Source organism: Zootoca vivipara, chromosome 7 (assembly GCF_965207765.1).
Source record: "Zootoca vivipara chromosome 7, rZooViv2.hap1.1, whole genome shotgun sequence".
In the NCBI taxonomy this organism is placed as follows: Eukaryota; Metazoa; Chordata; class Lepidosauria; order Squamata; family Lacertidae; genus Zootoca; species Zootoca vivipara.
In genome coordinates this window covers 20,435,125-20,459,413 of record NC_142590.1, presented here as the reverse complement: position 1 = coordinate 20,459,413, position 24,289 = coordinate 20,435,125, and the positions used below count along the sequence as shown (strand labels likewise).

At 42.1% G+C, this 24,289-nt stretch overlaps 1 protein-coding gene, 1 long non-coding RNA gene and 1 other non-coding gene across 4 annotated transcripts; 1 reads left to right on the top strand and 2 right to left on the bottom strand.

Moving 5' to 3' along the window:
- Positions 1 to 527: 527 nt before the first annotated feature.
- DNTTIP2 (deoxynucleotidyltransferase terminal interacting protein 2) lies at positions 528 to 9,464 on the top strand. The gene is made up of 7 exons (XM_035123688.3): positions 528 to 642; positions 1,548 to 3,298; positions 3,818 to 3,953; positions 4,307 to 4,402; positions 6,202 to 6,366; positions 7,450 to 7,559; positions 8,973 to 9,464. Exons 1-7 carry the CDS (start codon positions 574 to 576, stop codon positions 9,064 to 9,066), a joined length of 2,421 nt encoding a protein of 806 aa, XP_034979579.3. The 5' UTR covers positions 528 to 573; the 3' UTR covers positions 9,067 to 9,464.
- Positions 9,181 to 21,444, bottom strand: LOC148684997 (uncharacterized). Of its 2 annotated transcripts, none has more exons than XR_015950785.1 (3): positions 21,108 to 21,444; positions 10,354 to 10,504; positions 9,181 to 10,204 (listed from the first exon to the last, which is right to left on the bottom strand). It is a non-coding gene; the product is annotated as an uncharacterized LOC148684997 (long non-coding RNA). The 2 variants fall into 2 exon arrangements; XR_015950786.1 differs by having other exon boundaries at positions 9,317 to 10,204; positions 10,291 to 10,504; positions 21,108 to 21,350.
- Positions 13,928 to 14,013, bottom strand: TRNAR-UCU (transfer RNA arginine (anticodon UCU)). Its single transcript is given in 2 exon segments — positions 13,928 to 13,963; positions 13,977 to 14,013. It is a non-coding gene; the product is annotated as a tRNA-Arg (tRNA).
- Positions 21,445 to 24,289: the final 2,845 nt, after the last annotated feature.

The following is a 24,289-nucleotide window of genomic DNA, read 5'->3' as shown; positions in this document are numbered from 1 at the left end:
AGAGATTTGTGCCCCTCTTTGTATCAAGTTATCTCAAAAATTACCAGTCCCAGATATTATTGTGTTTAGGCAGGTGGGATTGGCAGAGCACTATATAATTGATCCCAGGAGCAATCCCAGAGTTGTTTACAGGATTTGCAGCCCCTCCTACGTCATGGAATTAAGTGCTGTGATCTTCCATTTGTTAATGTGCTTGCACACTACAATTTTTTTAAGCAGTGACTGCACTGGCTGAGAGGGAGCAGGTTTACACTCTACAATTCTATGATTCTATATACAGCCCAATGCCAAATGAGGCTTCTGAGCAGAATATAAAGACCATCAAGATACACAAAAGCGTTGAGACATAAATATCCCATAGTTAAAATGTACAGTACGCTAAAACAAGAACACACAAGACAGCAATAGAGAACGGAAGAGTCGTGCGGGAGAAGCCCATGTGTGCGCCGATCTAGGCAAGCCGTTCCGGTTCAGGGCGTAGAAAGTTTTCACCCGGAGTACTTAGGAAAGCACACCAACCCGGAAGCGAGCTGAAAACGGCTTCCTCCCCATGCGTATTATAGAAGAGAGAAGATGGTGGCCACGCGGCGGGGAGCCCGGCGGAGTGAGCCGGAGAGCAGGGACCACCCTGGAGAAGCAGAGGTGAGAAGGGAGCGGAGCGATATCTAGGGAGAGTGGGGGGACAAAGCGACAGCCGGCCCGAGCGATTCTGTTTCCGGCCCTCGCAGCTCCCGCCCTGGAGTTTGAATGCGCAGACCCCTCAGTCCGCCCGGGAGCGCGCGTAGCCTCCGTGCGCGTGAGCGGAGACCGCTGCGCCGCGAGCACTGCCGTGGATCCACTGCGGTGGATCACTGCAGCCCTGATAGCGGCGGCCGCGGGGCTCCTGCTAAAGTGCCCTTGCCCTTCCCAGAGGTACGTTTTGTTGTTTCCCTCAAGCAGCAAAATGTCTTGGGCTGGCAGTGCTTGCTAGCAGATTGTACCTTGTTGGTTTTATGGGTCCGTTTTGTGAGGTAAGTGTAGCAGTATTTTTATAGAATTGCCTACTACAGCTAGATGGTTGCCCTACAGTGTGGATGTGTGGATGATACAGTTTCTGAAAACTGCATGGTGTGTGATGCTCTTGTAACATTTACAGCCATGGGGACTTACAGCATAAACATAAATAGCACAGCCGTTGTCAAAATGGGAACACGTGAGTCCTTCAGACATAATGATGCTTTCTGGTATTTTAAGTAAAACCCTAAACTGCTGCTGAATAACGCTCCTAAGCAGACGTGTAAGTGCCCTCTTCTCCAAGTAGGAGTTATGGTACATTAAAGCAAACAGTATGGGGGTCTTATCTTTTTAATTGTCTATCAAAAAACTTATAAGTGGTTTTTGTTGGCAAGGTAAAACTAGAAGATTAGTGTAATATTGTTTCATTCTAACAATGGCTAATTGATTAAAAAGCCACAATGCATTGGAATCTGAGAATGGAGTTTCTCATGTGGCTGTTGCCTGTGGAAATAACTTTTACATATCATTTAACATTATTCTCTTTCTTACAGCTGGACTCAACAGAAGGAAGCACATCTGTAAGGACAACTAGAAGAAGTAAAATGAATTCCCCTGCAAAAGTTGTTCCTGAGCCTCCTCTTGAGAAAACGAAGGAGTCTGAAACAAAAAGGGATGCGGAGGAGCCTCTGCAAGTGCAAGCGTCTCTGAATAGGAGAAAGGCTGTAAATTTGGCAGACTCAGTTGCTGAACTGCAGGCTGATGGGGATATTTCTGAAGCAGAATCAAATTGCTCCTCTATGTCTGGTCTTCAGACACCTTTGTTTATAAGAATAACAAGAAGGCGGAAAATTGTAGTTCCTTGTCCACCAGAGACGCCCACTAAAAACAGGCAGAACAAGAAAGCTCTTATTAGTGAAGGAAGCAGATGTCAAGAAGATGATGATGTATCTGAAGCAGAATCATGTTCTTCCACTGTTTCAGGAGTGCGGACTCCAAGTGTTGCAAGAGTGACTAGAATTCGGCAAGTCAAGACTACTGTTTCACCAGTGTGCGAGGCCCAAGCTGAAGAAGTTTCTGATACAGAATCATGGTGCTCCAGTATTTCTACAGAGCAATCTGTTCCGTCTAAACGAATAACCAGGAGCATGCGGCTGAGATTGCCCAAAGAAGCAATGCCTCAGCCTGAAAGAAAAAGTGAAGCTGTGGTGGAAGAAGCAAAACTGACTGACACTGTAACAAAATCTGAGACTATTGTAATCTCTGATTCAGAGCAACCTACAAATTTAGATTTAGATGTAGACCAAGCCTCATCTCTCTCATCTCCTTTGATAAATGAGCACCCTAGCCCCTGTAAAACAAAGTGCCATTCTGAATCTGTTCTCAACAATGATCCAAAACTGATTGTGTCAAGCAGCCCCCCACAAAAGGCAAGAGAATGCACCAAAAAATCACCTAAAAAAGACAAGACAGATGAGAGGAATTGTGAATCTGTGGGCAGTGTGGAGGTAAAGGTAAGACACGAGAAAGATATCAAGGAATTGGTCACGAAACAAATATTAGCTGATGTATACGAAATTGCGGAGAGCACAGAGGAAGTGTGTGATCTAACTTTAGAAAAATCCATAAAGGTAACTAAAAACCAGACACCTATAAAAAATAATTCAGACATTTCTCCATATGATGACATAAAACTTGATCAATCTAGTATGCCCCGGAAACAGACAACTGCTAATAAAAACAAAAGTAATGTGGAACCCCAAAAAATGGATACTGGAAAGGTTACACAGTATCATGTAGAAGAGGCAATAGAAGTAGGCAAGCCATCAAAAATAGGTAGCCCACAGAAGAATTTTATCCAGTCACGAAATATAGAAAGCAACAGTGATGACTGCAGGATTTCTGTTGCAAGTTCAGACACTGATGGAAGGCAAGATGAACCAGTTGCTGAATCATCTTCACATACAACCAAAACAGGGCATGAAACACATTTGACTATGTCACTTCTTACAAGTGATGAGAGTGAAGAATCTGAAAACAGTGATTTAGAAGAAATTAATGAAGTAGAAGCAATTGCCAGTTCGACAGATACTAGTAAAAAACCCACTACCACCTTACATGAATCACATAGTGAAGAACTATTTGTTATTGATAAAACTCCTGGCTTGGACTCCACCAGATCATGGTATTTAGAGGAGAAGGACACAGAAGGTAATAAACAAAGTGAGGAATCCTCTGAATTGGAAGACAGTGAAGAAGAATTTATAGATGAAGAGGAAGATTTAATAAATGAAAATAATAAAATGTAAGTACTCTCAATGAACTTAGTTATAGTTTATGTTAAGCAGTATTATTAGATGCATGTATCTGGGGCAGAATTGTTTATTGTTTTACAAGGTCTGAGAAAATGGAAGCAGTGGCAGACATGGATTGTCTGATGATACATGATTTCTAGTTTTCCAGGGAATAGTCACCATGGAGCAGGGGCAAAAAAGCTGCTTAAAAGTTACTGTAAACTAGGCTGTTGACAGTCTTTGGATTTGTCATTTGCATTTCAGCTGCTTTTTAAGAGCTTTCTGTTGGGAATGTACAACCTTGGTATACTCTGCTGAAAGCCTCTTTTGCAGCTCACATGCATTAGGGAAAAGTTAAAACTTCAGTTAAAGAGTTGTTTGCGTGTCTTAGTTCCTATGGAAAGGAGTTAATAGGTGTGTGTCAGTGCTTTCGAAACTGATTTGGTTTGCTCATTTAAATATTTTTCTGTAATAAGCTTTAGAAGGTGGTGTCAAAATGCGTGTAAATTTAACATTTCTTTCTCTTCTAGTTTATCATTTTCAAGTAGTATTGATCCTGGTCTAAATGTTAAAAACCTTGGAGGCTTATATATTAGTTTTGATGCAGGAAAGCAGAAATCTGGCTTTCATGGAGTTGTGCCACTAAAGGAGAAAAAGAAAGATGAGGTAAAGTACCCAATGTTTGCTGTTGTGCTAAAAGCTGGGTTTAGAAGGAAGCCCTCAGTAAAACATTTTAGGAATCTACTCCTTCTTTTTGCCAGAAAAACTGCATTTTCCAGATTTTTTTTTCTTTGATGTTCCTTTCTCAGCTTAACTTTTCAACTGTTCTGTGATTTCTACAAGTGCTATTGAGCCATTCTCATCAGTAACCTTCCTGTGACTCAGTTTTTTGTCCTGACCTAGTCCTTAGGGAGTTTACTTTTATTGTAACTGCAATTTTCAAGTTTCTTAAAATTTCTTTTGTGTTTTGTCCGCTTAGCACTGTGTAGTAATTATGCCACTTTAATATACCTTTATAGCTTTTGAAAAAGAGTGTTATAACTCCAGATTTTGAAAAAAAGGAATCTGTTCCACCTTTAAAAGAATCGGTCCACCAGCTGAAGAAACAACGTAGGGTAAGTGGAGTGTCACTGAGCAATGCTCAATGCTACAAGAATTGGGCTGACTTCATAGCTCTCTGAGGGCATGTAAGCACCCGTCACTTCACTTCTCAGCTTAGTCTGCCTTACAATGATTAGATAATGGGATTATTATTATTATTATTTAATTTGTATAGTGCCCTTCATCCAAAGATCACAAGGCAGTTCCCAACATAAAAATACAAAAAAGAACACAAAATACAAAAATCAAAGCAATAACCCCTCTTCCACAAACACATTTGAAATGCCATAGAATGTTTAATCAGCCAAAGGGGTGGTGACATATAAGCTGTTTTGAACTTCTTGGAGGAAGAACAGAAAATATGACAAAGATGAAGAAGGCTGATAATAACAGGCTCTTCCTTTTTAAAAGCACTCCTCAGCCCTTGAGCAAAATCAGACTCAATCATGTGCTCCTTAATGTTCATGTGGTTGTAACCACGACAGTGGGTCTTTTTTACAGCTTAGCTTGTGAGGTCAGACACCAGCATGTGAAGAAGACTTAAGAGCACATGGATGCCAGAAGAAAGGGGCTTGCTGAGAGATTATGATTCCTGAAGAGACAAGAGGACTCAGGGGCTTTAGGATGGGTGTGGGGAACTATGCAAGAGTGAGAGGCAATAGCTTAGAGGAGGTCAAAAAGGTGGAAGTTTAAGATTGGATGCTTGTGGATATTTGGGGGAACAGAGAAGGAAGTAAGCTTTATGTGGAAGATATGGCTACAATGAATGAGGAAAGAGTGATACTGCGCATATGGTGATACCAGCTTGTAAGTGTGGGTAATATTACAGGAGCTTCTTGGGTATTTGGGTTTAATTTGGCACTAAAGCGTAATATTGAAACAGAGATATATTAACTTGAAACATTAGTTAAAAGTTTAAAGGCTAATAACAGAGTCTGACTTCACAGATGCTGTATTTCCATGCCCACTGCTGGATGGTGGTGGGAAACTGCATTATCAAAACATTGTCAGAGGAAAGCCAAAGCTTTATCCACACACTACTAAAACTCCTTACCCACTTCATACCCATATAATCTCTAAAGTGCTTCTTTACTTTAAAAATAACATATGAAGGCCTTGGTAAACTAATAATGTTGGTTTAGATAGTTACAGTTGCTTTTTTAAAAAATTCATTGAAGCCTGTTTAAATGTAAGGAAAATGTTTGAATATTGTGAAAACTGCCTTAATGTAAAGCTCTAAATGTTAGATTAACCTTTTGTTATATGTCCAGCTTCTAACACTTTTAATCATAAAGCTTGCTTGCAGTTCTTAACTAGCTGACTTTACAGTGGAACCTTGATTTATGAACACCTCGGTTTACGAATTTTCGGTTTATGAACGCCGCAGACCCATCTGGAACGGATTAATTCACTTTCCATTACTTTCAATGGGAAAGTTCGCTTCAGTTTATGAACGCTTTAGTTTATGAACAGACTTCCGAAACCAATTACACCCATGCTTCAGGTTAAGTACGCTTCAAGTTGAGTACTCCGCGGACCCGTCTGGAACGGATTAATCCACTTTCTATTACTTTCAATGGGAAAGTTCGCTTCAGTTTATGAACGCTTCAGTTTAAGTACTCCGTGGACCGTCTGGAACAGATTAATCCACTTTCCATTACTTTCAATGGGAAAGTTCGCTTCAGTTTATGAACAGACTTCCGGAACCAATTGTGTTCATAAACCAAGGTACCACTGTATTGCATGAAAAAGCAGTTGTTTATTAGCAAGTGGACAAATATTGAACTGCTGTTTCTTGGTGTGTTGAATACAGGCAGAGCGAGAGAAAACAACAGGCAATGGTTGGTTTGGTATGAAAGCCCCAGAAATGACTGATGAATTGAAAAATGACCTTAAGGCTCTGAAGATGAGGGCAGCCATAGATCCTAAGAGATTTTATAAAAAGAATGACAGAGAAGGTCTCCCCAAATACTTTCAGGTAAGAAAATGAGAAGATATTTTCAACTGGGTTTGGGTTTCTGCTACACCACGCTGAAGTTAAGCATACTTTGGAACATACTGACCATTATCTACTTTCTTTAGGTAACACATTTTGTATGTGCATGTCACCTTAACAATTAAACACTGCATTAAAATATGCTCCAAAATCTGGGCTTCTTGTATTCCAGTATATATCTTCCTTCAGTCATTCACAGTTGCATTCCATTTGCTCAGCATAATGCTTTTTGCCTCCTGACTTTCAAATGTAGTATGCACAAAACATTTCTGTGTTCATTTTTTCATTGCTACTGCTTGAAAAAGAAAGTACATGGCTCCCTGCTGCATCCAAAGCTTCACTCCTTGTATATCTTTTTTCTACTGTACAGTAGTCAGTTACTAGAGTCCAGAGCACATATAAGCAATAGTAAGTAGATGGTATGGTGGGGCTGCATTGCTCACCAGACCTCCTGATGGCTGATTCCCTGCAGCACGCAAGGGGAGGGGTGTTGGTAGCTCTGCCAGTGTTTTTGCATTGCGCTGACATCACCCCCTTCACCTCACTATGTAGCAGCAACTCGACCACTGGGGTATTACACCTCCACAATGCTGTCCATCACTACAGATAAGCATATTGAAGACTCAAATGGATTCAGCTGAACTTGCACCATTATTTGAACTTAAATTCTGTAGTCGAAACAAAACAAAACAAAATTTCTTCCAGTAGCACCTTAGAGACCAACTAAGTTTGTCATTGATATGAGCTTTCGTGTGCATGCACACTTCTTCAGATACCAAATTTTGTAAACATGTTTAATTGTGTGCTAGATTTATGAATCTCCCCCTAAGATGAGCTGAATAAAAGTGTCTTAGCATGCTGCTTTTCTTTCTTTTATATCAAAACCTTTTCTGGATATTGCAAGTTCTTCACTATGTTGTATGTATTTAGCAATTGTGTTTGAGATTGTACCGGTAGTATGTACTGGGCATCACTGCTCTTTGTTTGTCCAGTGACCCCTCTTTTGTAAAAAATAGCCCTTAAAGTGTATGTAGCAATAAAATACCTTCTATTTTCTTTTCTCAGGTTGGAACTGTTGTGGATTCTCCAGTAGACTTCTATCATGCCCGAATTCCCAAGAAAGAGAGGAAGAAGAACATAGTGGAAGAACTTCTGGCAGATTCTGAGTTTAGAAGGTATTTGCAATAAATTTCAATTGAAAACTATAGAAACAATGTGGTGATGGCAAAGAATGTGTTAAGGTTTTACTAGCAATATCTGGAGGACCACACTACTCCCATATGATCTTGTGCATTTAACACAATGCATCCCAAACACTTTCAGAAGCATAGTTGTTGGAATTTGAGGCACAGGGCATTGTCCATTTCAGTGCTCAGATAATACTGAAACTGCCTCCCTAGAGATTGTGGTTAGCTGCCTCACTCTTATGGTTAGGTATTCTGTTAAGACCTTTTAAATTGTTCTTGCCCATCCCATAAAGTTAATTGGTTTACCCTGCTTTTAGTCCTACTATATGTTACATTTTTAAAGTAATTTTGGGGTTGTGCTTTTATTGCTTTGATGCCACTTGAGTGCTTTGTGTATTTATAAAGAAAAGCAGGGTGGGTTTGTTTATTTTTAAATCAGCATATTCATTTTCAATCCTGAAAAGTCGGCAGAGATACTTCATCTCTTTGGGTTGTTCCCAGTGCGCAAGCAGAATGGACCTATGCTCACAGTGGAACTTCACTTTTCTCTCCTCCCCTCTTGAGTGCCATCAGAATCTGGTACAGCAGGTCAGAGCACTTTTTGAGGGCGAATGGGGAGGTGCAGTGCAGAGAAGAATGTGAATCCCCTTTGCACAAGCATCTAGTTATGCAACACTGGATTCCAACCTCTGTCTTTGTAAGAATTGCATATTGCAGTTCATATTGCATGTTGTAGCAGCGTCTTGCTTGCCTGTTAAGACAGAGCCCATTTTCTTCCTGTTTCAAGGTATTTATGGTGGAGAGATATTGAGATTCTATGCCTGATTGGGACATGCAGATGGTTCAGTGCTGTCCGTTTCAATCTCTTGTTTAGGGTGTATGAAAAACATTAATTTTAATCAATGAGTGTAATTTCACAGTTGTCACTAGTAGAATTGGCATCATAGCATAGCTGTTTTTATACTAATATAAAACTAAGCTGTTAGCTATAAAATATTCTTTTTTTTAGTTTCTTGGAACTAGTTTTATTCTTTAAAAAACCACTTCTAAAATCTTTTCTCAGTTTTATTTTAGCTAGTAGGATCATATCAGGGGTCCTTCTAGTCCTGAATTCTGTTTGTAACAGTGGTTAGCCACATGTCTTCAGGACGTTCACAAGGAGGGTATGAGGCAACATCTCTCTTCTGGTGTTTGTTCTGGTACTCAAATGCACTAGCATTGAATACCATGGTTCATTTTCTGTATCATGACCAACAATAATTGCTATTATTAAATTAAATCTGGTGGGTTTTTTTGGGGTCTATAATTGATGATAGTCACAATACTGCTTAAAGTTACTTTGCAGCTGCATATTTTTAATGTATGTTATTCATATTTTATAACATTATTTCTCTTGTTCAGATATAATAAAAGGAAGTATCAAGACATCGTTGCTGAAAAATCAGCCCTCGCAGCAGGCAAGAAGTATCGGAAGAAGAAAAAATTCCGCACATAGCTTTTTAAAAAAGGGGGAGGGGGCTGAACTTAAATCCCCTGTTAAAGATTATATAATATTTTGCAACTACTGGACTCAGTTATCTTATCAGGAAGAAGAGGACAACAAAATCTTGGAAGTGGAATTGAAATATGTAAACCGCTTTGAGGTTTTCTTTACAAACAAGCAGTGCCTAAATTTTGCGAAATAAAATAAATAAAAGATGATGGAACTAACCTTTAGAAAGAAAAAGATAAACTTATGCAAGATTGAGCATTCTGAATATATATTGGTCAATTAAGTAAAATATGACAATTCTAATATAAACTTAAAAACCTTAAAATGAAAATATGTGATGTTGGCATAGAAAAGTGTAAAACCTGTGTGTGCTTCCCCATTAAAATATTTCTAAGAATTCACGATCAGGTGACGTTAATGCATTATATTCACCAACGAATTTAAGAATGCATTATATTCACCAACGAATTTAAGAATGCATTATATTCACCAATGAATTTAAGAAAATTTATTTTGTTAGGAAATATTTTGAAGGTATGCTCTGGAAAAGGGAGGAATTCAACATCACAATCTTCTGATCATTCTGGCAGCACATTTCAACTTGCCAGTCAAAATGATCTGCCCTTTCCTTCCTGCTCCTGAAGTGCTGTTTTGGGTGTTCTCCGAACCGACCCACCCCAACCAATCGGGGAGAGGGCATGGGGGAGAAGAGGGGGAAGACCTCATTGGAGAAGTTGTTGCACAGGGCTTCTATCAGATGAATCCTGATCCAAGTTCTATGTATGAATATGAATGTGAATATGAAGGTCAAAGATAGTACCCTCTTTCAAGGTAAGGCTTCATATTTAAAAGGTATAATGATCAAAACATTTTAAAGTGGCTGTTCACATAACTCTCTTCAGCTCAAAACAAAATGACATTACACTGGGAATTATGCCGTTAACAGAAATTTTAAAGATTTTTCATGTCGCCAATAAGAGTGGTATCTAGCACTTTGGGCCTCCCTAATCCAATGCACCACACTCTCCGTGCTAGTCTTTCACATCAAAAGCAGTGAGTAATGTTGTCCCAGTAGCTTCTCACCAGCCTTCAGCATGCTGCAAAACTTCCTTGAGTCATTCATTTTTTCGAAGGGTCAAACCTTGTTGATGAAACAATGAGAAAAGTCAGAAGGAAAGCAAAATAATTACCATTTCCCTTCTAAAGGAATACCTGCCTCCTCCTTACCCAATTAGTGATATTCTCACTGGCTGCACAATAATTTCCACACAGCAGAAGACATTTCTTCACCTGAAGTATCTGGATCAGTCATGTCCATTCCCTGGTTACTGTATTGGGCCTCCGATAGATTACTCCTATTTCTGGTTCCTTCTTGAAGATCATGGGATGGACTTTGCACAACCTGTAGCACATCTTGAAGAGGCTGTGTAGCCGTTTCAACCTAAGACAGAAGGGAGAGAATGTAATAAACTGGTTTGTAGTATTTGCACTAAATGGGACGGATGGATGGATGTGAATCTGCTGTTGAAAGCATTTTGTGGACAGGAATAGGACAAAGCAAGAAAATATTGTCAGAAGACCCTCCAAAACGTGGACAATTGCAGCAGGGCCCATGCAAACAAACAGCCCAGGCAGTGAGATCTCTTTTTGTCTTTTTTTATTTTAAGTAAGTTCTTAGCCCTCTTAAAATGGGTGTTCCAAAGCAAAATGTGAAAGCAGCAGCCTGGTTGCTCCTGACACTGATTTTGGCCAATGAGCGAAGGCAGAGTTGAGATTGCCAAATGACCATAGGAATCTCCGAGATCCAAATGAAACACTGTTTTTCTCTCTTTAGTACACATTTATGTCCTGCTCATTGGAATCTCATAGTTTGCTATTCCTTTCCTCCTAATACCCAGGATGTATCTTTATTGATGAGATACTCCTTAGATGCAAACATTATTAAACAAAGTTTGGGTAGATGTTAAATAATCTCTCTATCCTAGTAAATGTGAAAATGTTTCAAAGGCTTGGGCAGAAAACATGGCCCTTAAAGTACAAAGATGCATTGTTCTGGTTAAAGAAATCAAAACTTTATGCCTATGACACAAGAACTAAGTTGTTGTTTTTTTAAAATCAATCTCCTATATATTTTCCCCACAGCCATGAGAAAGGTAGGTTAGACAGAGTTGGATGAATGGCCCAAGGCTGGAAGTGAGCAAAACCAGTGAGTTTAAAATATGAGACCACATGCTTAGGAGTGTTTTTGCATCATTATAAGATATCACAAGACTTATTTTGTGGTGCCTTATTTCATGTACTGTATTCCTTTTTGGGGGTGGGGAATGATCCTATATTGGGAACTACACCAGGGCCCCCAAACGCCACCATCTATCCTTGCCCCTGAGATTAAGGATATTTTTAAAAGTTGTAAGTCCTCCATTCATCTGGTTACTCTTAGTGAGTAAATATCAGGTGACAAAGCAAGAGTACTTTTGGATACTGGAAGGAAATTGGTTCTTCCCCTCGCTTCTTCTTAAGCTGTGGATGCAAGAAATACTGGATGTGTGCAAATAAGCTAAGTACTGTATTGAAAAATGGCTAATAGGTTTTGTGGATTTGCAGGCCACTTGGACTTTATGAATACTACTGTATGGGGCCATTTGAAACTACTGTGGAAGGAGCACAATTCATCTGGGAATGTTAGCTTCTGCTTACCATTGTATTCTATTTGTATTTAGTTCAACTGTAAGTCTGGTTGTTTTGTGACTTACAGGGCTTCACTGGTGAACTATCCCAACTCCTGAACTTTAGAAATGGTGGTCCGACTTCACAGGCATTTTTAGCACATTTGCGGTAACCTACAGAAAACTGTAAAAGGACTTGTTTTATTGTCTTATTATCATTCTCCCAGATGGGTTGAAAATGTGCTTCTCTGTGATGACTCCATTTTGCTTTAAAATGCTTAACACCATCAAATTATCCCTCCACAGAGGCAGCGATGCAACACTGTTTATTGAACCTCATTACATGAGCTGCCTGATCAGCAGAAAGTTGTTCATACAAAGAGTTTGTTTTAAAATATCTATAAATAAAAAAGAGGGACCACTTAGTGTGCCAGCTTCAATTCTCCTTTCCCATTGAAAATATCCACAGCTTTGGCTTGTCTGCCCAAATATCCTGTTGAAAGAGCTTTTATTCTTTCCCTTGGGTCTGGGAAGGTCAAGTTATTGCTTACTAAATAAGGATTTCAATCTGCTTCTCACAATTTCCGTGGCCCCTAGTAAGGCAAGCTAACCTTGACGTTCTCAGCAGTAATTCTGCACTCAGCACTCTAGCACTGATGATGTTGGCATGTGTCTGTCTTGGGAGAGGATGGAAGAGTGCGCCTTCAGGAGTCAAGTCAAACTGTTGGAGAGTTACAGCGCCTGCTGCGGCTGCAGGTGCCAACACAGGAGAGATGTGTTTTGTTGCAGTTGAGGCAGATGAAGGCATCCGGTTGTGCTGCTGCAGATGCGCCATGACGTTTCTTCTTTCTGCGCTCCTCCCAGCGGTCATCCCTCCTCTGGTCACTGCTGTGGATACACGACCTGACATAGCCATCTCCAGGCGATGGGATTATTCCCACACCGGTGGGGTTGATGTTGCTAGCCTTTGTGTCGTGTTTGCCGACATCTTTGGCCTGCCAGTGCCTGAAGCCAGACGCCCTTGGGGATCCTGCCATCTTCCGTTCTGTGCACAAGACCAAGCCAGCATAGACTGTCGCTGAGACAGAAGTGCGAACGTGCTTGGAATGTGCACACAGCCCTTGCCGAAAAGTTTTAACTGAGAGAAATGAACAAAAGCAGTCTTTAAATAGGATAAAAAAACACACCAGCATCTCGCTGCCCTATTTCTGTAACCCATCTCTTTATTCACATGCATACTTTCCTTCCTTTACTTAGGCTGTGCCCATTTTACATGAGAGCAAGACTTGGTGGGTCTTACTTCTGAGGTGGCCTTATGATGGCCACTTGCTTACATACAAAAAAAAGATCCCGGGTGGGAGACCAGGGTTCATACCCCCCACACACACACAGTGCCTCTTTTCGGGGGGTTATTTTTAGTTTTATTTTTGTGGTTTTTATGTTGATCCTTTTCTGTGAACCGCCCTGTGAGACCTCCGGGTATAAGGGCGGTATATAAACTCAATAAATAATAAATAAAAGAACCACCTGCGTCACTTCACGAGCTCCTTGGAGCTGCGGGGGCGAACACTTTTTAATAAGAATAATAATAATGTAAGCAAAACAAATGATTAAGTGTTTCTAGGCTTTTGGGAGAGATGCTGTCAAAACAATAAACTGCTGCTCCCCTGGCCGCGCGGGTAAAGCAGTGGCAGTTGCCTCAGGCCAGCCTTGCTGAGGCGGCCATGAGGCGCCTCTTCCTTCCCAGCTCAGCCTTGCAATGGCGGCGCAAGCAGGCGAGGAAACGGATAGCCAAGGGGCGAGTTTTGCTGAGACTCGTAAGGGTTTCCCTCCTCATCCCGGCAGTCGCAGGAACTGATTGTAGCCGGGCGCAGCGAGGCATCCGCCCCATTTTGGCTCTGGGGAAGGCGGGCTTTTGGCGCTCTGAGGTGATTCGGCCTCCCTCGCCCCTCTGACCAACGGCCTTTTCTCCCCTCGGACTCGGCCGGCTCGCTAAGGCAACACCTCCCTCCTGAGGGGAAGTCCGGAGTCGGCGCTGTGTAAGCTGAAGGAAAGGGTTCGCGCTGCTGGCCTTCACGGCAAGCTTCCGCCGCCTTAGCAAATATTTATCCGAATTTTAAGACGGGGATCTGCTTTTTGTATTTTTTTAAAAAAGTAGGCGAGAAAAGCGGAGCAAAACAAAACAAAAATTCTACTTGCGACTCCGCCGGGACTCGAACCCGGAACCTTTGAATCCCTTCAACCCTCTAGAAGTCCAATGCGCTATCCATTGCGCCACGGAGCCACCTGTTGGATTCTTTGTACATTCACTATACAACCCACAGAAAGACTTCGTCCCATCCTTCGCAGCAGGAAAGGGTGTGTTCCATTGCTCTTTTAAGACTGAATTTTGTCGTGGCGCCACGAAGAAAAGTTGCTATTATTTTTCCCTTGCGAGTTTTAAACAGCTCATGGAACTAATTTCCATATTAAGTGTGAACTTCAGTTGAAATCGATACTACAGTACTTATTATTTCAGGGCAGGGCTGCCAAGGACAACCTTAAAACAAATATTTATTGTGTATCAGAGCACTATGTAGCTATACTTTACTTTTTTTACTATGTTACTAGAGTTGACAAAATTCACCGTGCATTAAATAAAAAGAGGGTTATATCTACTCAATGTGGGAATTGAACCATGTAGTGCTTCTAGTAAATAATTTTGCTGATCAGATCATTTCAAGCCTATTGAATCTTATAATATTCCTTTTTCATTATGGTTGTGTCTTTTAATATTTTAAAATATTTAGCAATTGTTCGCCTGTATTCTCCAGTTTTTTTATATAAAAACGTTTAACTGGTGAGATAATAATAAAGTAGTGCCTTTCACTGGACTAACTTATTGCGGCATAGGAATATGCAAGCTCTTTGATTACACAGAACTCTTCACCGATGGAAAGATGAATAATTCTCAATAAATTTTGTGCCAGAAGTCACTGGCTTTTTAAAATTACATGCAGATTATTTTTAAACACTTCCTAAAACTGTCGGTCATTTAAGGAAGCAATTCAATCATTTCATGCTTCAATTCCATGTAAAATTATGCACTAATTTAGGAGGGTTTTTTGTGGGTGGGTGGGTCAGATTCTTTCTTAAAAGGCCACTATTTTTCAAAGTGAACGAAATAACTTTCATTCATCACTTTCTTCTCTTTACAGCGAATCATTGGCAGTGCATTTTGCCCACACCTTTTGCCAAGAGACATCACTTCAGTAAGTCATAATTTTATCTACCTTTTCTGTGGGGGTGGGGTGGAACTGATTGAGTGATCAGTCACCCCTCCACTTCAATAAGTTTTCTTGAAACAAACATATGAACCTGCCTGGGTTTTGAGATTATATTTCTACCAGGTTTCCATGCAGCCTCGAGAGAGATCCTTGATCTAGCCCAAGATACCTATACTGTACCTTACTTCCAGAATAAATTTTACAGGCACCCTCTGCATCAGTTACCAGCCTCTGAGGACTCTTTAAGTGTAACACTGCCAGTTAAAGTTGGGGTTTTTTATTTGATTACATTTTAAAAAATTTTTTAATGTGAATTCTTCCAGATTTTCATGCTAAAGCATACCCCTTATTTCTCACTCACCAGTAGATGGCACTGCTAGAAGTATAATAAAATGGCATACACAATAAACATTATTTCCCAAAAATCATTTCTCCCCACCCCTTTGCATGACTGTCATAGTCAGTACCAGCTATATGAATGACACAATTTCTCTTCTGCACCCTTAGATAAAAGGAGAGAAAGAAGTTCTGGCGAGGGGCTAAAGATGAGCATGAAAGTGTTCCCATATTAAGTCAATTAAAGGGTCTCTGCTGACAATGATAGGCAATATCTGTGCCTGAAACTCTGGAGAGCAGTTCGTATTCAGGCCCTAGTGTCACTGAAAACATGAGTCAATTTTATACCACTTTAATTATCATAGTCTCCCCCAACGCGATGGAAAAAGCAGCGGAAACAGTTGAAAAACTTGAGGGGCATAGGTTTGCCCCCAAAAGCTCAACAATTTGTGTTTGTACCCCCCAAAAAGCTTAACAATTTTCACTGATTTCTTTTAAAAATTCTCAACAATTTTGCAGGTGTCAGGAATTTTACCGTACTTTTTGAACTATGGCAACCCTAGACTATAGCTGTCAAGTTCTCCCCCTTTTTAAGGGAAATTCCCTTAAGATGAATAGGCTTCCTCGTGAGAAAAGGGAAAACTTGACAGCTATGCCCTAGACCAGGCACCCCCAAACTTCGGCCCTCCAGAAGTTTTGGACTACAATTCCCATCTTCCCCAACCACTGGTACTGTTAGCTAGGGATCATGGGAGTTGTAGGCCAAAACATCTGGAGGGCCGCAGTTTGGGGATGCCTGCCCTAGACAGATCAGGTATGGGGAATCTTGGTTCTTCCATATGTTGCTGAACTATATCCCTGGCCATTGTCTACAATTGCTGGAGCTGATGGGAGTTGTAGTTGAGCAACATCAGGCAAGCCGAAGTTTCTCCACATTTGTGATAGAGCAAAGTGTATTCACATGCTCAAGAGGAGAATAGCCTTGCCTTGGTTCAGGCATCCCGAAACTTCAGCCCTCCAGATGTTTTGGACTACAATTCCCATCTTCCCTGACCACTGGTCCTGTTAGCTAGGGATCATGGGAGTTGTAGGCCAAAACATCTGGAGGGCCGCAGTTTCGGGATGCCTGCCTTGGACAGCCATGCAGCTCTGTGTTTCCTATCTACTTTTTAAAAGGGATATATCATAGATAGGAAACCTGTGGCCCTCAAATATCTTAGACTGCAACTCCCATCAGCCTCAGCCAGATGATAGGAGTTGTAGTATGTTCTTATTGAACTCCAAGTTTTTCTAGAACAGGGTTTTGAAAATGTGTAGAGCAGGGATGGGGAACCTATGGCCTTGTTGTTGGACAAGTTCCCATCTTTCCTGACCATTGACCATACTGGCTGGGGCTAATGGGAAGCAGAGTCCAACACTGTCTTGAGGGCCAAGGCTTTTTCAGAGGTTCCTTTATCAAGGGGTCCATGGAGCAAGGTCATTAATCTCTGTTATCACCTTACCCTCACTTGTGCAAGGTGGCACACACAGACATAAATAAACTTTAAAATATTTGTGGGTTGGGAGCAGAAAAGTAAACATTGCAAGACAATCTGCCTGTGTGCTTAGAAGAATAAAGACTCCTGGTTTTTGTTTTGTTTTGTTTTTTTACAAAGGCAAACAGAATTTTCATTTCTACTGTAAAGTGTGAGGCTTCCCACTTTTTCCCAGTCTGTCAGTCCCAGAGCCTGCCAGTCATTCCAAGCCCATTTCCATCCATGTGAGAAACATGTATCTCTTTTGGAGACACTAACAAGGCCTAACAGCGATTTTTAAGAGCTAGCTCTGGGAATTGCTGAGGGTGTGTGAGAATAGGCATCATATTATCTGTGACTATCACCTTCATCCTTAGAGGCAGCTGCTACATGGGGGGGGGGGGAACTAGCCTACAGGGATGGGTACCTTGGTTTTTAAAGATTTGCTAATAAAATTGGCAAAAACAAAAACAAAAAAACATCCTAGCAAGATGCCACAGAACAGAGATGGAATTTTATAATTAGTGAATAGGTGATTGTGTCATCTGTGTATAACAGTGCCTCAGTAAATATGTGAGCCCACTGTAATTTTGGCTAAATACTTTGGATGTTTACTATGTCTAGCCAGACATACTATATGTGGAAAGGAGAGGTCTATGGAGTGGGGGAGACAGGAGAAGACAGGATCAAGCTTTCGCATGAAAAGGAGTGGATAGTAGCAACCTCTGCTTCCAATAAACTATTTGTGCCTAAGACCCTACAATTTCTTACAGAAGTGAATAGGACCCATTTAATAAAGTGGTGCCTATTTCCCAGTGAACATGCAGGATCAGTTTGCTTTAGTAGTTAATGCTGAAGATCAGGTGGTAGAATCTATATTCTAGGAGTTTGTATTCCTCTCTCCTGCGACAAAGGGGCAAAACCCCATATGCTAAACAGAAGACCAGTTGTTTAAAAATTAACAGCAGTTGTCAGGGTGTGTGTGGACTGGGACCATGGTGTATTTAGGAGGAAGGCTTGACTTTTCCCATGTACCCTAGACGACCCAACTAAAATCTCTCCCCAAAGCTGTTATTTGCTCCTTTGTATATGATCCCGGAACCCAGGTGGCGCTGTGGGTTAAACCACAGAGTCTAGGGCTTGCTGATCAGAAGGTTGGCGGTTCGAATCCCTGCAATGGGGTGAGCTCCCGTTGCTCGGTCCCAGCTCCTGCCCACCTAGCAGTTCAAAAGCAAATCAAAGTGCAAGTACATAAATAGGGACTGCTCCGGCGGGAAGGTAAACGCCGTTTCCGTGCGTTGCTCTGGTTCGCCAGAAGCGGCTTTGTCATGCTGGCCACATGACCCGGAAGCTGTCTGCGGACAAACGTCGGCTCCCTCGGCCTATAGAGCAAGATGAGCGCCGCAACCCCAGTGTGTGTGTGTGTGTGTGTGTATGTATGTGTATATATATATATATATATATATATATATATATATATATATATATTCCAGTAGCACCTTAGAGACCAACTAAGTTTGTTCTTGGTATGAGCTTTCGTGCATGCACACGAAAGCTCATACCAAGAACAAACTTAGTTGGTCTCTAAGGTGCTACTGGACAATTTTAAAAATATATTTCTGATATCTTACTGGTAGCTATCCATTTTCTTCTACCGGTCAAGAAGCAGATTCAGGGATTAGTTTTTAATCAGGGGGAATGGCATGAGGCAAGTGATTAAATCATTCCATGGTTGCAGTTGGACAGGACAGGCCTAAATTAATTGGTTCTTTTATTTAATTTTGTTTGTTTGTTTGTTTGTTTTATTGATTTATACTTTTAACGTAGATTACACTACATTAGTGATATACAAATCAAGAAAGAAAAAAATACAACCTCGAAATCTGAAACAAGCTAATAAGCTAATTGAAACAGTAGCGGAATCCCAATGGAATAAAGATTCTTAAAAGGCGTACTTAAAGAATATTTTCACTGTCCACCACATTTGAGAATCCCCCTTCTCGGTCACTCACTCTGTCACTCACCTCAGATAACAGTGAGATCTTTAGGAGACCTAAAATTAAATGAAACTAGCAGGGAGGCTATGGTTTTCCCAGTAGTGATGTATGAAAGTGAGAGCTGGACCATAAAGAAGGCTGATCGCCAAAGAATTTATGCTTTTGAATTATGGTGCTGGAGGAGACTCTTGAGAGTTCCATGGACTGCAAGATCAAATCTATTCATTCTGAAGGAAATCAGCCCTGAGTGCTCACTGGAAGGACAGATCCTGAAGCTCTACGGTAATACTTTGGCCACCTCATGAGAAGAGAAGACTCCCTGGAAAAGACCCTGATGTTGGGAAAGATTGAGGGCACAAAGAGAAGGGGATGACAGAGGATGAGATGGTTGGGCAGTGTTCTCGAAGCTACCAACATGAGTCTGACCAAACTGCGGGAGGCAGTGGAAGACAGGAGTGCCTGGCGTGCTCTGGTCCATGGGGTCACGAAGAGTCGGACACGTCTAAACGACTAAACAACAACAAGCAGGGAGGCTCCTATGGAGTGGGGGAATGGAGGGATTTGAGATACTTTGCTCCCAAACTTTCCAGGGAAAAAGGTGGGAAATGATAGATAGATAGATAGATAGATAGATAGATAGATAGATAGATAGATAGATGATATAGATAGATAGTCAAAGCCAGCCTCTTGAATTCAGCTTGGGAGCACAATGAGAGCCAGTGAATGAGATTCTGCTTTTTTTAAAAAAGGGACTGGAATTGTTTCCAGTAAATCCTACCATCCCCACGAGGTTTCCTCCTCCTCTTCTTGTGGAAGATTTGCCCCAAAGTAGAAAACTGCACAAGCAAAATCATTTTTTAAAATCTACAACAGCAATCTGAAAAGTGAGTGCTTGAAAACTGCAAATGTGTGCTGAACATTTATTATTGACTGACTGTGTGCTTTTGCAGGATTTTTTTTTTAAAGGTATGCGCACGGTTGTCTGCATTCAGCTACCTAATTGGCATAATAAAATCAACAACTTAGAAGGTGGGGGCAAACACCAACAGTAACACCATCTGTGGTGTGAACAGGAAAGGTGGCGGTTGCTCCTTATATAGAAATTCAAATACATATTGGTGTGGACTAATTTCAGTCTAATTCAATTGCGGAAAAAGTGGATTAACACCCAAATGATGCTCAAATGTGGTCAAGTCCACAATGTGTAGTGTGGGCCTCAGAATATTAGTCCACCTAGCCCAGTTCTGGCCAGGGCTAACGCTCACCCAAGGTCACAGCAAGCATCCTGTTCCTTGAGATCCTTTTAAACTGCAGAAACAATGCATTGAAGCCTGGGACCTTTGGCATGCAACACAAGTGCTCTCTGCCATTAAACTTCAGTACAGTCGTGGCTGATGTTCATTGGGATGCAAGGTAGGAGCCCAACAGTAGGGGGAGCAAGAGCCAATAAGAGGCAGAGCCCAACTCATTCTGACCTTGTCTCAATCTTCCTCCTAGCAGAGTTTTCACAAATGTAGCACTGAGACTAAGGAGGAGGTAGCTCAGCGCCAACGTCACCCTCTGGATGGGATGGAAGTAAGAAAGTAAGCAGGTGGGGGCTGGCTAAAGGCAGACTGAGGTTGGTGGGGCAGTGCCCTATTCATCCTAATGGACTGTCCTCCACTGCATAAGGAGATGTCAAAAAAGACCAGTGCCTGTTCCCCAAGTCTGGGGAAAGTCTGCTGTGCATTCTACACCCACACAAGGGCTATACAGTCATCCTTGTTGTCTTTGTGGAAGAGGGGCTGAGGACCAGCCTGAAACCCCCTGATATATGTGAAAGGTAGGGATCTGGTAGGAACACACCTGATTCCTGCATTCCTCTAAATTGCCTTGTAGCTGAGCATCATATCATAATTCAGTCTCTGGGTTCAGATCCTCCTTATACTGCCCTGAAAGCCTATCTGTGAATTGTACCTTCTATCTGCTTTGTCACACCTTTCCCTTTAACCTGCTGCTTTTGATCAATATGTTACATCTTGTCCCGGAAAGGTGGGCAGAAACAAAAGTGAAGATAAGACCACCGCTGATGGGCAAGGGGGAGAAGAAGTAAAAAATAGTTTCTGGTGCCCTTTAAAACGCACATGTATAAAATGTGCTAGACTAAAGTTCACCCTGCCATTACATTAAAAAAAAAAAAACTTCGCACAAAAAGGTACGAGAACCAAGCTCCAAAAATAGCAGCAAAGGCTACTGCAGCTGAAAGCAAATTGGTAAAACTCTTACCTTTTTTTTCCTCCAATGCCTTCCTAATGCGGTGTTCTCCCTTCCCCTCCTTTATCCATGCACTCTGTGAACGGTTTGCACATACTAAACAAGGACTGTGGTAGAGACAGTGGTGCACTGCGGCGAGCAAAAGGAAGTCATTTGGATCAGCGATGTGAAAAAGGGAAGGGAACAATCTGCGATCAAACAATCTGGGCGACTTTCTCCACTCGATTGCGTCTTCGCAGGGCACAGCATCAATCTGACAGGGAATCCAGCCCAGTATTTATTTCAGGAGAGTAAATGGAGTTGGCAAGAGAAGTCTACATCGTGTGTGTGTGTGTGTGTGTGTGTGTGTGTGTGTGTGTGTGTGTAAGGCATTGATGTGATACTTTATTGTGCATTTATTTGTTTGTTGATGGATCTATTTCTCTATATACAGTAAGTGCTTTCAATGTCAATGTCCATGGGGCATTATAGAATAACATAAATGAAAAGAAAAACGGTCCCTCTCCTGATGAGCATGCAATCTAAATTTAGACACGAGGGGAGATAGCAGAGGAAGGAGGGAGAGCCGAAACATAGGAAATGAGCAGGTACCGTTCACAGACTGAGGCTGTGTACACGTTACAACTTACCCTGGCTCCAGCAGGCTCCCACCACCCGTGTCTGAAGCCAAGAAGGCATGACCTTAGCCACAGACCATCTGTGTCCTGTAGCGTCTTGGGAAATGCTGCTGTGTGATGTGCTTTCCCTTAAAGCAGCTTCCACCCAGTTCAAAAACATAAGCCATGGTCCAGGTGGGTTGTTTACCTGTTAGACATCCGTTGCACATGTGCAAATTACGCATGAGCAGCATGGGGAAATAGATCAGGTAATGGAATGCACAGCAGCCTAAAACACAACTTGAAACATGGCGGGGGGGGGGGGGAGATGGAAACAGCCTTGGTGCATTTCAAAGCCGCTTATGTGTACGTGCCCTAAGGCGTTAATGGAGAAGGAGGCTTTGGAAAAGGGATTCTAGGGAAGAGATGGCAGGGAGCATTGCATGTTGTTCTGAAAGGGAGTTCTAGATGTTAGGGGGCAGCAGCCAGAGACAATGGCTGAAATCTTTGGGGTCTTGAAGAAAAAGCTACAACAGGAAATTAACCACTCAAAACGTTAGGGTTGGGCATTGCTGAAATTCTTAACCTGCGTTGACAGTTTAACAATAGCTAAAAGGCTGCCATTCTTTACACACCTACTTAGTAATAAGCCCCACCAAATTCAGGGAGCTTTCTTTGGAGTTTCTCCCCGGTAGGATTGTGCTGCAAAGAACAATGTTATTATTGTTGTAAATATGAAAAAGCTAGGGACTAGGAAGAACTGCCTCAGGAATTCCGAGAAAGAAGCTTTCCCCTGTCAGCTTAAAGGGTGGCCAGAAAGCAAAGACATGGGCAGCAAGGGGGGACTCTAGAAAATAGCCACAAGTCAGGTTGTCACAAACTTGGAGGTAAATGGGAAAGTCTGTGTCCCATGTTCTTTGTGCAATGTTCATAAATGCAAGGCTCATGAGGAGTTGCCCATGAAAAGTCATCCCTTAGGGTCCTCCCAGCCCTCAGGAGTGACCTGGGGGTAGGCGGTTTGAGGGGTTGCAGCTAATGAGAGATTCCCCACAGGGGGGTGGGGTGGAAGTGGGTTCTGCTCATATGGCACACCACCTCAATATCTGAGTAGTGCGAGATTCCAGGGTTTTCAGGCGCTAACTCAGAGTTCCTGTTTCCTTTTGGAAAGACACTGGTGTCTTTAGGGTATATGATTTATTTACACATATATAGAACATGAGCCTACAATGGAGGGGTTCACAGCATTAGCACACCAAGAGGATAATGTTTCTCCCATAGCCACAGCCTTGGATCCAAACATTGTGCTCTTTGGTTTTCCAGCCTGAAGCTTTACTTCTAGATCACACACAACACTTTCAAAAGTCTGGCTTTCGTCCTTCTTGTTATCTACCGGTATGTGTGGAGGCTGCACCCATTTGCCATCTCACACAGATGCTTTCTTAATGGCTCATCACCTTGTCTTTCCTTAATGGCCCATCACCCATGCGATTACCTGAACACAATAAGCTAGTCTGCCTTGATTAGCTTTTAACTCTTGCTGAGTGCAGGGATTAGGTGTTGGGCACCCAGTTTAACACCCCAAGTCTTGCTTAAATTCCAACACTTTACTGGATTCAGGAATTTATATTGGTTTGGCACCCGCAAACTCATAACAACACTTAGCATTTAAATTACACTTTTTATGTGAACTTGTCACCTAATGTATTCCTCTCTGCTGTCTTTGTTTGGCAACATATATTTCAATGCCTTCTTTGTGTGGCTCTCCCACTCTGTCCTTGTGCTTTCTTCCAGCCCGCCCACCTCACATGAAATGAATTCTAAGCTTTGCTCTTCCTGCCTCCACCTCCCTGAAACACACCACTTGTATAAGACTCAGAGCCAGTGCACAGTCTTTTTTGTTGACGAGGGATTCTTAGTGACAGAGCATCAGCTTTGCATGCAGTAGGTCCCAGGCTAAAGTAGCTCCAAGTAGGGCTAGGAATTTCCCTGGGTAAAAACCCTGGGGAGTCATTGCCACCTCCAGGGGTGTAGCATGGGTTGCCAGTGCCCAGGGCAGGGCAAGTGTTGTGCCTCTCTGGTGGACTGGGCAGCGTTCAGTCCCTTTGCCAGCTACTGTCTAATCAAGGGAGTCTGTCCTTGCAAACTAGCCCCGACGTGGGAGCAGAGATAAGGCAGAGAAACATGAAGCTTGGAGCACCGTTGTGTTGCCTCGCCCTCCTGTCCTTGCATCAAGGTGCTCTGGACCATGCACATGGCTCCGGCAGTGCTTTCCTGTCTTCCTCTTCCTCCTTCCCTCTTGACTGGCCCATGGGTGGGGTGTACACAGATGTTCCTTCGCAGGCCAGTAGGAGAAGGAGGCACTTTTGCCCCAGCCCCAAATGGCCCTGTGCAATTAACCACTGCCTGGCAGAAATTCAACAGATGTCACCATTTATTGCCACATGCATACAGCAGTGGGAATGGGTTCACATTTGAATTCTGTCTATCGTACAGCCTAGCACTTCTTTTTTTACTTTTCCTTGAACCCGCTCAGTCCCTGCTTTGTGTAACATCATCCATACATCCTAGGCAGCTTCAGTTGCAATCATCCCCGTGATC